Source organism: Vicia villosa, unplaced genomic scaffold, assembly GCF_029867415.1.
Source record: "Vicia villosa cultivar HV-30 ecotype Madison, WI unplaced genomic scaffold, Vvil1.0 ctg.000144F_1_1_1, whole genome shotgun sequence".
In the NCBI taxonomy this organism is placed as follows: Eukaryota; Viridiplantae; Streptophyta; class Magnoliopsida; order Fabales; family Fabaceae; genus Vicia; species Vicia villosa.
The window spans coordinates 382760-398951 of record NW_026705036.1 but is presented as its reverse complement, the minus strand read 5'-3'; the positions used below and the strand labels follow the sequence as shown (position 1 = coordinate 398951).

Here is a 16192-nt window from a genome sequence, read left to right as displayed (position 1 = left end):
TCGTTAATCAATTTGCAATTATAACCAAATATGAACAAAACGTAAATGAAAAGATAAAAGCGACAAGAACACGATATTTGCTTAGGCAGTTCGTCGATCGTCCTCGCTACGACTACGTCTGCCCCCAATTCCAAACTGAAATTGGGAAATCTTCCATTAATGTTGAAAGCAGTTCATACAAAGAAGATAACAAAGCGATAAACAATAAACCAACTTTGTCGATCCTTTGAATCTTCTTCCCCCTTAATCTTGAGCCAGATCAAGGTCTTCCAAGAGCTTCACTTTAATCCCTTTCTGCAGTGTCTTGAATTGCTTGAACACTTGTTCTTCAATCTTCACACTCAGCTGGATCCTTGATGAAGCCTCTTGATAAAAAACCCCAAAATTCACCAATCTTGGAGGACAAAACCCTCAGATTTTATTCACCAAAAACCCCACAAAGCTTCACCCACTAGGAATCTTCAATTCCGTTCCATGGACGTTATCGATCTTGAACGCAAACCCTCAATGCAAAAATGATTGTGTGTAGTTGTGTTGGAGTTGTGTCGATGATCGAAGATGAGAAGCCTTTGTGTATCTTTCAGTTGTTGGTGTTAAGAAACTGCAATAATGAACCTTGGACAATATATATGAGAGCTAATCAGTTGGAGCAGAGAAAACCAGAAATTTTGGCATTTTTGATCAGATAGGTCGACCTCTTATAATGCTTAGGTCGACCTAACAGAGCTGCATTTGCTTTGAATAACATTTGTTCCCAGTTAGGTCGACCTGTTAAGGAAGTAGGTCGACCAGAATCCTCTTCAGATACGTTTTGGGGACTTTTCTTCAGTTTAGGTCGACCTAGTTGTTGTGTAGGTCGACCTATCAGAAGGATGTGTAAATTTCTCCACTTTAGGTCGACCTGGGCTGGGAGTAGGTCGACCTGACTGCTGTTTTTCTGAGTTCTTCTTGTTTTACTTGTATTGAGTCGACCTATATGGGTCGACCTGCTCTATCTTGAGTGACCAATGCTTGCTTTTCTTTGAGTTCTTCTGCTTGTGCCTTGTTGCTTGTTTGCTTGTGGAGTTTGCCATGGATCAAAAACACCTTTGTGAGTGTGATCTTGTATTCACATTCCCCACTACTCACACTTACCATATGTTCTCAACACTCCTCCTATAGTGTGAGTCTATACACAATGCCCCCCTCAAGTGGAAGTTCTTTCTTCCACATACACTTGTATCGCCATTAACACTCTTTAACGAGACACCTCATATCCCCCACCTATGGGGAGTACTTTCGACACAAGTAAGTCGATCCCTTCACTCGAAATCAAAGGCTCTGATACCATTTGTTGGAAGAGTTTTTCACTAGGGAGCATTGATACATAGTGTATGATTAGACACCTTTGTGAGAGAGACACACCACTTATTTATCCAAAACTTTGAGGTGACAGGTGTGTGGGTTCTCTCACTTATAAATATTTAATTAAGTCACCACATTCCTATCCAATGTGAGACTATTTTCCCACTTGCTCACACTTGTATTATTATTCTAACATTTAAATGATAGAATTTTGAAGTCAATTCGTTAAGTTATAACTTAGGGTGAGTATACTTTGCTCACATTAATATAAATATATATAACATTTCTAAAAGCCATGAGTACATCAAGAGGGAAGAATATATTTTCTTCCGAATGTATATTTATGGAAGTTAATTTTTTATTGTACTTTTATATTACTTTAGAAAATGAATAAAACAAATTCCTCTCATTACATACACTATTGTAACTCTCTTTCTTGGGGTCAAAGTACTAGGGAATTTCTTAATCCATCCTATTCTTTTCTTACACACCACGTGAACTTCCAAAAATACCTCTAAAAATCAGAAATATATTTTTGGGTCGCATCAAGAATTGATAAGAAATCAATTTCCCCGAAAATGCATTTCCAGGATGCATCCGAAGTTTCATTTCCGGTATGTTAATACACATAAAGTAGAAAAAATGACTAGAAATACACCAAATTTACAAACTCAAAATACCATAATTCAAACATTGATAACATAACAGAAGCAATACATTAAGGATTTTTTGAGTATAATTTAAACATTACACTTCAACGTCCAGGTGGACGTTGCAACATGTTGATTATATCATCGACCGATCTCGCAATAGTCGCATCCAGCTCGATCGGAAACTTTTTCTTCTAAATGGAAAAAGGTTCCCCACATAGCCCGTAAATCAGCGCCCGTCTTTAGATCATGGTTGATGAACTCAAACTTCTCTTCGTTGTCAATGGATGGCGAGCTGTACTCGATCTTCATAAATTTACGATTGTCGTCATATGGTAGAAGCTATTGTAGTGTGTATTGCAGATCTTCAAGAGGGGTGTACTCGGTGATCTTAAATTCTCGTGATGGTGTATTGATGCTAAAGTGAACATTTCCAACATGCCAAATTATGCTCATTCTGGGTTTTGGTGTTTTGGTATGAAACTATATGAAGAATGATGCTATATATAATAGTTGGAGGATATTATGGAACACATAAACCCTGTCTGCTTACAGGGTGTGAACCGAAAATGTATTTCTGGTTTTAAACCGGACGTACATTTCCGATAAATGCCTTGGTATAAAAAAACAGAAACAGAAGCATAATATAGAACATAAACATAAACAAGAGAAAGAATTTGGCATAGACACATAATAACATAATTGTTTTCATTCAACATCATAATACGTTAACAAAATGTCACATACAATAATATGATAAATAATTACTTAACTGATCCGAAATAACTGTCGCCTGACAAATCTACCGGTGGTATCCCCTTTGAATTTTCTCTATTTTTTGCTATTTCAATGTTGTTCAATTTGGTGTACTCTTGCATCCTTTCAATCAATTGGTCCGGCCAAGTCTCAGATTTGATTGTAAAATGAATTGCCCACTCCGGTGATGTAACTGGTATAGAACATCCCGGTTTCAAATAAACTTGAAGAAAATATCGTGGATTATAATTCCACCCAACACGGATAGAACGATCATTTGGATTTGGAGGTGGCGCACTGCACAGTGGAAAATAAGTTTATGAGAAACTGTATCTTGTAAGATTAATACACGGTCTCTCATACGCACTTGCTATGAGATGTCCCATCTCAGGGAAGCACATCCATTTATCCTACGTTACTTCTCTACTGAGGCAAGGTACAAGAGCGTGATAAATTTCTTCAATTCTCTTTTTACTCCCGAGCACCCGTGTGTATAAGTCTCTACGACTCCTCAATTCTTTTATAAGAGCATTGCTGAAAAGTTGGTGATCTTCTTCCCCTCAACATATTTTAATAAAGCGGGATATTTCTCGCACACCTTCTTGAAATGTATAACTGCATCAACATATAGATCTTTTGTAGATTCATTTATCATAACATTCCATGCATCCATGATTTTCTCCACAATAACGCCCGACTTGTCCAGTTTACCATCTTCACCTGCTATTTGTTTTGTTCGTACCACAAGTTTAACCCGACTTCGCACATTCTTAGTAATATGATACCAAAAAGTAATGCATAAGAAGTGGGAGATACCGTTGCAACCGAATTCATCATAGTGGTATTGCGGTCGGTAACAATGACTTTCGACATATCTTCTAGGTCTTGTTGGGGAGTCCGGGAGAACCAGGAGCACCAACAGGACTAATGCTCTAGGACCACAAGAGAGGGAGACACTATATCTCAACTCAAAATCTTAGGGTGTTAGGTAAATGTGTCATCTCTCTTATAAATTCAACATTCCGCTCATTCATAGACAATGCTTTAATCACTCACAATTGCACCCAACATTCTCCTCCACAAGTGTAAGTCCCCCACATCCTATAACAGGATTCAACATCGGATCCAGCTCCCGCTCCCCCACCAAGCCGAACCAAGACTCTGATATCACTGTTGGAAGCTATTCGAGGGGGTTAACGAGGGAGCACTTTAAACTTGGGACACACTTTGTGAGAGACACACCACTTGTCCACCTAAAACCTTAAGGTGATAAGTGAGTGGGTTCTCCCACTTATATATGCTCAAGTCACCACATTCATATCCAATGTGGGACTATTTTTCGGACACTCACACTTGCATTATTCTTAATAGGTCCTTCAACATTGACAGACAAACCTCCAAAGCCCATATAAAATTTTCCTTTTTTTCGCACTCCCGAAATGCAAAACCAACATAGTACGTCTTCTCAGTCGACGTAACACCAATAATTTCCAACAATGGCAACCTGTATTTGTTGGTCTTATACGTTGAATCAATTATAAGCACATTAGTAAATGTATTGAACAATTTAATAGAATCAGGATGTGTCTAATATATATCTTTTCTGTTACTCCATCCTCACAACTTTGGTGCCTAGAAACGTAATTGTTATCATCTAGAAGTTTCAAAAGGTGTTGCATTTTGGTTCAATCCCCCCTAAGCGCTAATTTGGATTGATAGCGACTATTGTACACTTGCTTGATATTTAAGATATTTTTTGATCTTTTGCGCTTCAACGTTGCAAGTATGTTTTTGGGAGGTACCAAATTCAATGTCATATAGGCAAGAAATAATTTCTGGAAAACAACACAAACAAAACCGAAAATACATTTTCTGTAACATTCAACAAACAACCAGAAGTACATTTCTGGTATTTACGCGACCTTTTTTCAACTGAAAAACCAGATTAATGTGAACAATGAGGATTGAAATGAATAAAGTTTACCTTAAATTTAAGGAAGTCCTTGAGCTCCTTTTGATATGATGAACCACGAGAATGAAGCTTTGGAGTGAGAAACTTGATTGAAAATGAAAGGGTTTTTGGAGAAGTTTATGGAAAGTTTATGAAATGAGATGACCATGCTAGTTACTATTTTAAGCATTGTGACATGAGTTTCCCGAATATACACTTCCAATTTGTAGATAAATAGTGAGGTGACCGAAATTTCAATCTTCCCGCACTAATTTACCGGAGATGCATTTTCATAAATAACCGGAGATATATCTCCGATTTTATTTTCTCTTTAAAATAGGACGGACTTTTAAACTTGTATTATATTGTAAATGGTGCATACCGAAAATGCATTTCCGATTTCTACATAGACATTTTCAAAATTCTATATAAGGTGTTTTTCATCCAATAGGGTGGAATAAAAAATTCTCAAGTACTATTAACTCATATAACCCATTTGATAACAACACATTTTTGGGCTTTAGCTAGGAGCCCAACTTGATGAATCTAGAATTATGTTGCTGATGAAGCTTTAGTTAACTTTTCATTAACACAATCAATTTTAGAGATAAAAATCTCTTGTTGTGACTTGTTGTGATGAATATAAAATGATTATATTTCAGCGGAAAAAAGTTATTTTGAATTGAGAGCATATCTAGCTGATGATGACTTCTATAGACCACTTTGTATCATATCATTATCATCTAAATCATTTACCAACCTTACTCCTATTTCCCAATCTCACTTTATATTATTACACGTCATCATTTTCCAACTTTTCTATAGGTTTATAATGTCTTTTTGAATCATCATTGCTTGAGAATTAGTCGAATGACTCATGCAGTGTATTCTCAACAGCTCCAAGAGTCTGTAATCAGGTTTCTACATATTCACACCTTCATGATATTAGTAACTGTTTGATTAAGATTAGATAATTGAGATTTAAATTTGATATTTTAAATTATAAAATTTAATAAAAATCTCTCTTTTTTATCTGGAGTACATTTTAATAGACCATTCAACAATATTCTAAATCTATGAATTTGTAATCTCAATGACGATTTCACAAATATCACCCAGAAAAAACACTCATTTCCTATGCCAACATAGAGGGTTAGAACACTAACTAATCATATAAAAATAATGTATATTACACCTATTTAAAATACCACTTCCAATACTACATTGTAATATATAAAAGATGTTGGTTGCTATGAGAATATCATCCACATAAAGCAATAAAATAACAAATGAATTTTTAGGTTGAAATCTAAAGAAAACACAATGGTCGAAATGACTCTTAATGAAATCTACGTGTGCCATAAACTTATCAAATCTCACATTCCACTGTCGAGGAGATTGTTTCAGTCCATATAAAGATCTATTTAGTTTGCACACATAATCTTCATTTCCCTTTTCTGCATACCGTTCAAGTTTTGCCTCATTAGGATTTTTTCATCTAGATCACCATACAAGAAAACAGTCTTGACATCCATCTATTTAGGTTCTAGGTCGAACTTTGCCACCATAGCTAACAACATTCTGATGGATCTATGCTTTACAACAGGTGAGAACACATCATTGAAGTTGACTTATTCTTTCTAAGTGAACACCTTTGTGACCAATCTTGCCTTGTATCTTTCTGACATCACTCCTTTGATTCCTTCCTTAATCTTGAAAATCCACTTACAGCTGACTAACCTTTCCCTTTTATGTTTCTCGATCAGCTCCTAAGTGTTATTATCATGAAGAGATTTCATCTCATCATTCATGGCTTTCAGTCATTCAGTCTTATTTCAACTCCTCATAACTTTCTTATAGTATCTAGGTTCTTCATCTAGAACCTCACTTGTAGAGATTAAGGCATAAGCTATGAGATCTGCATACCCAAGTCTCTAAGGTGGTTTGATGACTCTTATCGGCCTATATCTTGTCAACAGGTAGTCATTGACTGTTTCCTCAACTTCCCTAGTATCATCAATATCTTGTGCTTCTTCTTCAACTTCATTTGGGATACGCAATACAACATCAACATGCTCCACCGCAACATGAATCTCTCATTGTTCTAGCTCTTAAGATATTTATGCGCTTTGACCAACGTCATCTGTTTTCTTGAAAGCCATTTCAGCTTCGTTGAAAACTATATCTCGACTTATGATACACCTCCTGTGACTTGGCTCTAGGCACCATAGCCTATAAGCTTTGAATCTTTCTGGGTATCCCATGAACATGCATCTCAAAGCTCTAGGTTTGACCTTGTCTTACCTAATGTGAGCATAGGCTACGCAGCCAAATACTATAAGTTTGTCAAGATCCGGTGTCTTTATATCTAACGCAATCAAAGGACATCTTTTTATCAGATATGTTGTTGTCGAAATAACCTCTACCTAAAACACTTTCTTTAACCCAGCACTAGCTAACATGCATATAACTCTTTTCAAAATCGTCCGATTAAACCTTTCAGCCAAACCATTTTTTTGGGGAGTACCTGTAGTAGTTTTGTGCCTTGGAATACCAGAGGTTGCACAAAAACTATTGAACACTGCATTGTAGAATTCATGGCCACTATCAGCTCTCAACCTTTTAACCTTACTGCCAGTCTGATTTTCAACTAGAGTCATCCAACTTTTGAAATTATCAAAAGTTTCATCCTTAGTCTTCTTGATGATTAACTATAACTTTCTTGAATAATCATCAACTATGGATAGAAAATACCTTGCTCTTGAATATGATGGACACCTTACAGGCCCCCAAAGATCAACATGGATGTAATAAAAAATCAGCATGAAACTCATTCTTACAATGATAACATTGAATACCAGATGCATCGCCACTATAAGACTTATGCTGACTTTTACCCTTCTTCTTGTCGAACTTGCCATCTCTCTTTATGAATTTTGCCTTAACTGACATGCCTTCACCAATCGAAGATGGCTTGTGCTCCTTTCGTTCGTTTAAATACTTAGAATATAAGGTTGATTGAACTTCTTCAAAGATCAGAGACTCTCTTCCATACAATAGAGTTTCTTTGAAGTGTGCGTCTGTTATAATTACAATTTCATCCTAATAAATTTTGGTTTGTAGGTAGGGAAGGTGAATAAAAAAATTAACTGAAGGAACCCCTTAATATGGGTGTTGTTCATTAATAGTTTGTGTTTCTATTAAGAAAAATACAAGGAGTATGAAGTTAAAGAGAAATTTACTTGTGTTTGCAGCTCTCACTTCAGCTTCATCCTTCTTTTATTGTGGATGTCATTCGGGGACAATACGTCCGTGAAACATTTTATGAGTTGATATGTTATTGTTGTTGTTGATAAAAGGTATTTTTTTTAGTAATAAAAGTTGTATGTTGTATGTTGTTTATGATATGATGATGATTTTGTTGTTGTTAAAAAAAGTTTGTTGTATCTTGTATGTTATTTAAGGTTTATTGCTGATGTATGTTGTTTCTAATGTTTGTTTAGAAGATTATAGTATTATATCATATGTAGTTTGACTGTTTTTCAACCCCTTACCGAATATATAAATTTTCAAATTGAATTAGAAAATTATAATATGGGATATTAAGTTATATTTGAAAACAAATTACACTTATCAATGTCATATAAGATTTCTTCAACTCTGCTGCGAATCTTGTTGTGAATTTCGATAAAATTCAATATTAATTTATGAGGAAAAGAATAGTAGTAACCAAAATAAATGGTCTGCAGCAATAATAATTCTTACAGAGATAATATAACAGAATAAGGCGAGAAAAAGACGAAGATTTGTTTAACCAGTTCGATCAAACGGGGGGGAGAGCAACTTTCTAATTCACTATACTTAGAAAGTTGTTACAAAATATTACAAATGAGTTATAAGAAAATTTCCTTCGTAGTTTCCAACGAACAAACCCTATTTTCTATCCAAATGTTTCCCAACCTCTCCAACTCAATATAAGAATCACTCAAATTCAAGGTGTTTAGAAGTATTTCCCAATCCCCTTAGATAACTCCAAAGGTTTCCCCAAAACCTTTGTCTTTCTAAGTTTTCCCTTGGAATTCCCTAAACCATTATTCTCCCTTGTTGTTGTAAGTTCTAAAATTGTCATACTATAATAACAGAAGATATACATATTTATAATAGCCAAAATCCAACAAATCCGAAAACATATCTCCTTAATTGTTAAAATAAAAGATATTATTATAATATTATAATATCTTCTAGACTATTATAAATATATGTCTTATAGAATATTATAAATATATATCTTATAATATCTTTTATATTAATTTATATAATCTCCAAATTAATATAAAATATTCTAACATTAACAAATGAATCAATGAACCGAACGGATCGAATCCGATACCCGTAAATCGCTCGAACCAGAATAATTTTTAGCTTTTTGATTTTTGGCAATCTCGAAACATATTTTCTTTCTCTTCAACAATAAAGGTTTTAAGACATACTTCAACAAACTCATTATCCACATTTGCGCTTTAACGGTTAGAATTTAGTTTAATGTTTCTAGTTCTTCTACCATCTCTTCCTCCAACTATAATTTTTTTGTTGCAAAGTAAATAATATTTTGCAAAATGAACTAGAGGTGAATGAAGGAGAGGTTGAAGAACTAGGAGTGTTGAAATAAAATCTAGGTGTTAGAGAGTGAAAGGGGGATTATGGACCAGAAAAAACTTATACAACATTGATTAGTATAACTTGTTATTCTAATATAACTTAATTTGATATATTATTAATTTCTACATTAGATTGAAAGGTTATGAGCCATTTGTTTTATTTTTTTTTAAAAAATAATTTTTATAGTGTTACATAATTTTGTGTAAAAAAATTTACAAAAAATTTTTCATGAAAGAATCAAATGAAAATTTGATTTGAATTGTTATTCTTGACATGTTATTTTGGATGTCAAATTTAAATAAAAAAAAACCACTTAATTTTGAACCTATTTCAAATAGCTTTTTATAAAAATCATTTTTGAGATACAACTTTTTAAAAAAATTATGATTTCGACTATGTTTTAATCTTCAATAATATAGGGGTGGCCCTGAGCACGGGTTCGAGGGACGGGAGGCCAGGGCCCCATAATTTTAGGGGTACAAATTTTTTTTATACCCCTTATATATATTCAAAGAAATTTTTTTAATATAAAATTAATTGGATTGTTTATTCAAAAGAATTGGATAAAGTTTTCTATTTTTGCTGTAAGTTATTTGGTACAAGTAGTAAAATGAATCGCTTAGCAAATGAAGGTTTTAACGATTGGAAACATATTTATGAAAGGCTTAAAGAACATGAATCAAGCGGTGCACACATGTTTTTCATGAGTAAATTGATTGACTTACAAATTAGATTTTAAAAAAATATAACAATTGATAAACATCTTCAAGAGCTTATAAGAAATGAAAAAATGCATTGGAAAGAAAGAGAGAATTAATATGGAAAACAATGGAAACTTTCTTTCTCTTGTTGAAATGATTGCTGAATGGGCTCCTGTCATGCAAAAACATTTTGAATGTATTAAGAATAATGAAATTTATTATCATTATCTTAGTCATAAGATTCAAAATAAATTGATTAACATGTTAGGTAATGAAGTCAAAAGTGCAATAGTCAAAAAAATCAAGAAGCAAAATATTTTTCTGTGATTCTTGATTGTACTCCTGATGTAAGTCATCAAGAACAAATGACTCTCATTATACGTTGTGTGGATGTTTCTACAAGTCCAATAAAAATTGAAGAGTTTTTTTGTAGAATTTTTGAAAGTCTATGACACAACAGGTCAAGGATTGTTTGATGAATTAAAAAATGTATTAGAAACTCATGGTCTAGATATTAATAATGTGAGAGAACAAGGATATGATAATGGTCAAACATGAAAGGTAAATATCAAGATGTACAAAGAAAATTATTAGATATTAACCCTAGATCATTATACACACCATGTGGTTGTCATAGCCTTAACTTGACACTTTGTGATATTGCAAATTCTTGTACTAAAGCTAAAGATTTTTATGGAGTGTTACAACGTATTTATACTATATTTTTTCATTCGACAAAACGTTGGAAAATTCTTAGAGACAATGTGAAAGGTTTAACTATTAAACCATTGTCGCAAACACGTTGGGAAAGTCATGTGAATAGTGTATATGCAATTAAATCTCAAAGTTTAGATGTAAGAGAAGCACTACTTCAACTAGCTAAACAAGATAATGATCCCCAAATTAAGAGTGAAGTCGAATCTTTAGCAACTCATGGAATTGAAAACTTTGAATTTTTAGTAGCTATGATTATTTGGTTTGAATTGTTAACTGCTGTTAATGAAATTAGCAAAAGTTTGCAAAAGAAAAAAAAGACATGCGTATTGATGTGGCTATAGAACTAGTAAAAGGTTTGATCAAGTATTTGAAAAAATATAGGGAATCTGGATTTGTAAATGCTAAGGCTAGTGCTAAAAAGATTGAGAATGAAATGAAGATTGAATGTGTGTTTATTCAAAAACTTAAAATTTGTAGAAAACAACACTATGATGAAAATCCATATCAACCCACACAACTGAATCTTGAGTCTGCTGAAGAGTCTTTTCGAAATCACTATTTCTTATATATTGTAGATCAAACAATTGACTCACTTGATAGAAGATTTGAGCAGTATAGCACATATGAAAATGTTTTTGGATTCTTATTTAGTATTGAAAGACTTAGATCATTATCTGATAGGGACTTGAAAGCATGTTGTAAACATCTTGAAACTTGTTTAAAACATGATGATTCTCTTGATCTTGATGGTGAAATTTTGTTTGAATAACTGAAAGTTATTAGAGAAGTTTTAACAGTTGAATCAAAATCAAGCTATATGATATTCAGTTCTTTAAATACTTTTAATTGTTTTCCTAATCCATGCATAGCTTATAGAATAATATTGACTATTCCTACTAGTGTTGCATCTGCTGAAAGAAGTTTTTCTAAATTAAAATTATTAAAATCTTATGTGAGATATACTATGTCACAAGATAGATTAAATAATCTTGCGTTGATTTCAATTGAAAATATTTTTTTTAAGAACCTTGATTATGAACAAATTATTAATGATTTTACAACAAAAAATGCAAAGAGGATGATATTTAAATAATTTTAAAGGTTTGGTCAAATTTTTTATAGGAAATAATATCGGATCAAGAAGAAGAAAAAGAAGAAAAAGAAGAAGAAGAAGAAAAAGAATAAGAAGAATAAGTCTCTTTATAGTGGTTAATATTTTGATGTAGTATAAACATTGATTCAAAGATCCATACTTGTATTCTTTTTGCACAATGTCAAATGAAAATGTGTTTTTATCAAATTATTTCTTTTATTCTTATGTATTTATTGTTAAAAAAAATTGGGGCACCACTCTTTTAATTCGCCCAAGGCACCCATATTTGTAACGACATTAACATTGTAGGAATGTCCATGTCGTGTCCTAATTATAAATAATATATAACTTAAATTACAATTATTTCTTATCAAAACACTTATAAATTGTCTGAAGATCTCGTGTGTGTGTGTGTGTGTGTATATATGTGTATATATATATATATATATATATATATTGTAAGCAAGATATATTGATAGAACGAAAGTTCTCAACACAAGATTACAAAAGAACGGCCAAAGTCGAAGGGGAAAATTGTCCGTCAAATCAAACCTAACTTAAGTAAAACAAAGAGTTTTTGTTAAACTCATAAAAGTTACAATTGGCATAAAAAATATTCCCTATGTAATACCACCTCCAAACCAACTATTTACAACCTGAAACCACGTCACAAGACTTCCACCCGTAGTTCTTAAAAATGATACCATTTCTAAACAACCACAAACTCCAAACGGTGGTCAACGAAACACAGAATACGTTTTCCTTTTTAGCTTTCTTAAATCTACAAAAGGAACTCCATCGTCAAAAAATTTCTTTTAAATTCTCCGTTTTATAATTCGGCAAACCTATCCACAAAGCCATTTCCTTCCACACCTCATCCGCCAAACAACACAATAAAAGAGAATGAACAAATCTATTTAAGATAAACAAATATAAAAAAATTCGTAATATTTTAAAAAACAGTTTTATAAAATTCATTTTTAAAAATATAATTTTTTTTAAAAGTTAAAACAAACAATCTATATATGTTTAGTGAAAATTGTTGAAATAAACATTCCACATTATTTATAATCAATTAAGGTGCTATAAAGTCTTGGTTAATGATTAGTGCCTGGAATGTGAGAGAGCTTAATAAAAGTGGTAAGCTCAAGGAGATAAGCTCCCGTCTCCTAAAGCTTAGGGCAGACATAAATATCCTGGTTGAGACTAGAGTCAAAGCAGAGCAAGCAACAAATATAAAAAATAAGCTTCATATTGGGGGTCATTTTGTTGATAACTATAGCTGTCATGCGAATGGGAGAATTTGGTTGCAATGGAATCCTGATAATGTGGAGATAATTGTTCTATGAAGTACTAGTCATATGGTTTATTGTAGTGTGAATGATTTGCAGAGAAAGCTAACATATTTCCTAACAAGTGTTTATGCCCTGAATAAGTTAGAGCAGAGGAAACTTTTGTGGAAAGATATGAGTAACTTGCAAATTCAAGGCCCTTGGGTCATCTTGGGTGACTTTAATAATGTTTTGAAGATTCAAGATAGAATTGGGGGCCAGAGAGTTATAGAGGGTGAATTCTTGGATCTTCAAGATATCTTGGATACCAATGGGCTTATTGAAATGGATAGTAGTGGGGACTATTACACATGATCCAATAAATATCTTGTTGGCACCATATATTCTAGGATTGTTAGAGTTATTGCTAATGTTGATTGATTTCAACATCACCTTAACACTACTCTTAAAGTTCTGCCTCCCCATGTGTCTGACCATTCCTTATTGCTTCTTACTAATCAGCATCATAAAAGGTATAAAAAGAGAATTCGGTTTCTGAACTGTGTTACTGATGTTGCAGGTTTTATGGATACTGTCAAAGTCAACTGGAATATTCCTATAGAAGGAAGACCAATGTATGTCCTCTGGTCCAAATTAAAGAGACTCCAACCTATTCTCTACAACATGAACAAAACTCTTATTCTATCTAATCAAAACATCCCGCGGGCTAGAAGAAATCTGGAGAGGGTGCAAACTGAATTGAGTAATGATAGAATGAATATGCATTTGATTGAGGAAGCCAAAATCAGTACTGAAAACCTTGTTTATTGGCAAGAGGTGAATGATTCTATATTGAAGCAGAGGGCTAAATTAAAGTGGCTGAGAGATGGTGATGCTAGCACATCCTTCTTTCATGCTAATATTAAATCTAAGCATACTTCCAAGACTTTGAATTTGCTGCTTAGGGATGATAGAGAAGTTCTCAATTCCCAGGCTGCTATTGAAAAAGAAATTATGGACTTCTTTGGGACTCTAATGGGTAAAGGTGATGAGGAGCTTCATAGTATTGATATGGTTGCAATGAGGAGGGGGCCTCAAATATCCAGGGATCAAAGGATTGATTTAGAAAGACCTATTACTGAAGCAGAAATCTTGGCATCCCTAAAAGGTATTCATGATATGTCTGCTCCAGGTTTGGATGGTTACAACTCCAAGTTTTTTAAACACTGCTGGGATGTAGTTAAATAAGACTTGATTGCTGTTGTCCAGGATTTTTTAGACAATGGAAATATGTATAAAGCTTTCAACTACTCATTGATCACCCTCATTCCTAAAAGTAAAGCTGCCAGGGCTGTGAAGGATTTTCGTCCAATTTCTGTTTGCTCCTCATTTAGTAAAATTATATCTAGAATATTAACAGCAAGATTGGGTAAGGTCATTGCTAAGGTGGTCAGTCCTAATCAAGCACCCTTTATTCCTGGCCAACAAATCCAAAATCATATCCTTCTTGCCTTTGAATTGATAAAAGGTTATAGTAGGAATAGTGGCCCCCTAGATGCATGATTCAGCTTGACATGCAGAAAGCATATGACATCGTATCTTGGGAAGCTTTAAAGAGCATAATACATGAAATTGGTTTACCTTCTAGATTCATTCACTGGCTTATGAAGCTTGTTACCACAGTTTGATACAGATTCAATGTTAATGGTAATATTACGCAAGTAAGATGTATATATCACAACAGTTGTAAAGCACGACCTTTGTTAAATATTATGCGTTAAAAATTTAATTACGATTATTTAATATAACCGTTAACATAGATAGCGCACTACCTAATTTATAAATAAATACGTGACACAACCGTGATAAAAAATATCATATTTACAAATATCCCTTATTTCACCGCAGTTGATCTAGCGTAATAGTATTTTTTTTTTCAACTATAAGAAAATAACTTTTATGTAGTAGTGATTGTCCGAATGTTTACTCTTGCGCTTACAGACTCTCTTCCATTCTTCTATAGTTAGCACTAAAATGCTGGTTTGTGTTGATGGTTGATTGTTGAACTAAAAAATTAGAGAGATGTTGGACTCTCCTCTAACTGCTTGACTTAGTTGCAAACCATCACACCATCATAAACTGCTATTATTATTGAATAATCACGAGTCACGACAACCATTATTGCCTTTTTGTGGCCATCATCACGCTCATTGACTGTAGTAATGTAAAAGAAACTTTAAAAACAGCAAATTTTAGTTAAATCTATTCAGTTCAATTTTATTATTTATAACATATTTATAATTTTGGTTCCTCTATTATTATTATTATTATTATTATTATTATTATTATTATTATTATTATTATTATTATTATTATTATTATTATTATTATTATTATTATTATTATTATTATTATTATTTATTTTAGTTTTTTATTTTAAAATTCGGAATTTTATTCCTTTTATTTTAATTTTTTAAGGATTTTGATCCTCTTGCAAATTCGAAGATAATTTTTAATGAAATAGAATTCACATCGATGACATGTTCAACATAAATCTTAAATAAAATTATTATTTTTGAATAGTTCATTGTTGAATTAACACTGACACATCATTATTAGAGTTTGACCTAAAACATCTTTACAAAACCGGTTGATAAGGTGAGACTTTTAGGATCTTCCTAATACACGCCCAGCACTTTTTTTGGACTTGGTGCGTGGAAATTAACGGTTGGCAGCCCATGGTCCGATCGATAGACTTTGATATCATATTAGAGTTTGATCTAACTCATCCTTACATAACCGGTTGGTAAGGTGAGGAGTGTCCCTCTATATATAATCTTTCAATGCTCTATTTTCAATCAATGTAAAACTTTTAGAATCTTCCTAATAATCATCAATGTGAGCGTCATTTTATTTAAAATTGCCTTCAAATTTGCAGGAGATCTAAATTCTCAAAAAACTAAAATATAAAGACTAAAATTCTGTATTTTAAAATAGAGAAATTAAAAAAAAAAATAATAATAAAAAGATCAAAATTACAATTAAGTCTT

General features: G+C 32.8%; 1 protein-coding gene across 1 annotated transcript in view; it reads left to right on the top strand.

Moving 5' to 3' along the window:
- The window catches only part of LOC131624604 (serine/threonine-protein phosphatase 7 long form homolog), a 31033-nt gene extending 17813 nt beyond the window's left edge, over positions 1 to 13220 (top strand). Inside the window, exon 3 of the mRNA XM_058895541.1 lies at positions 12980 to 13220. Coding sequence (XP_058751524.1) covers positions 12980 to 13220 — 241 coding nt within the window. The remainder of the gene's footprint in view (positions 1 to 12979) is intronic.
- Positions 13221 to 16192: the final 2972 nt, after the last annotated feature.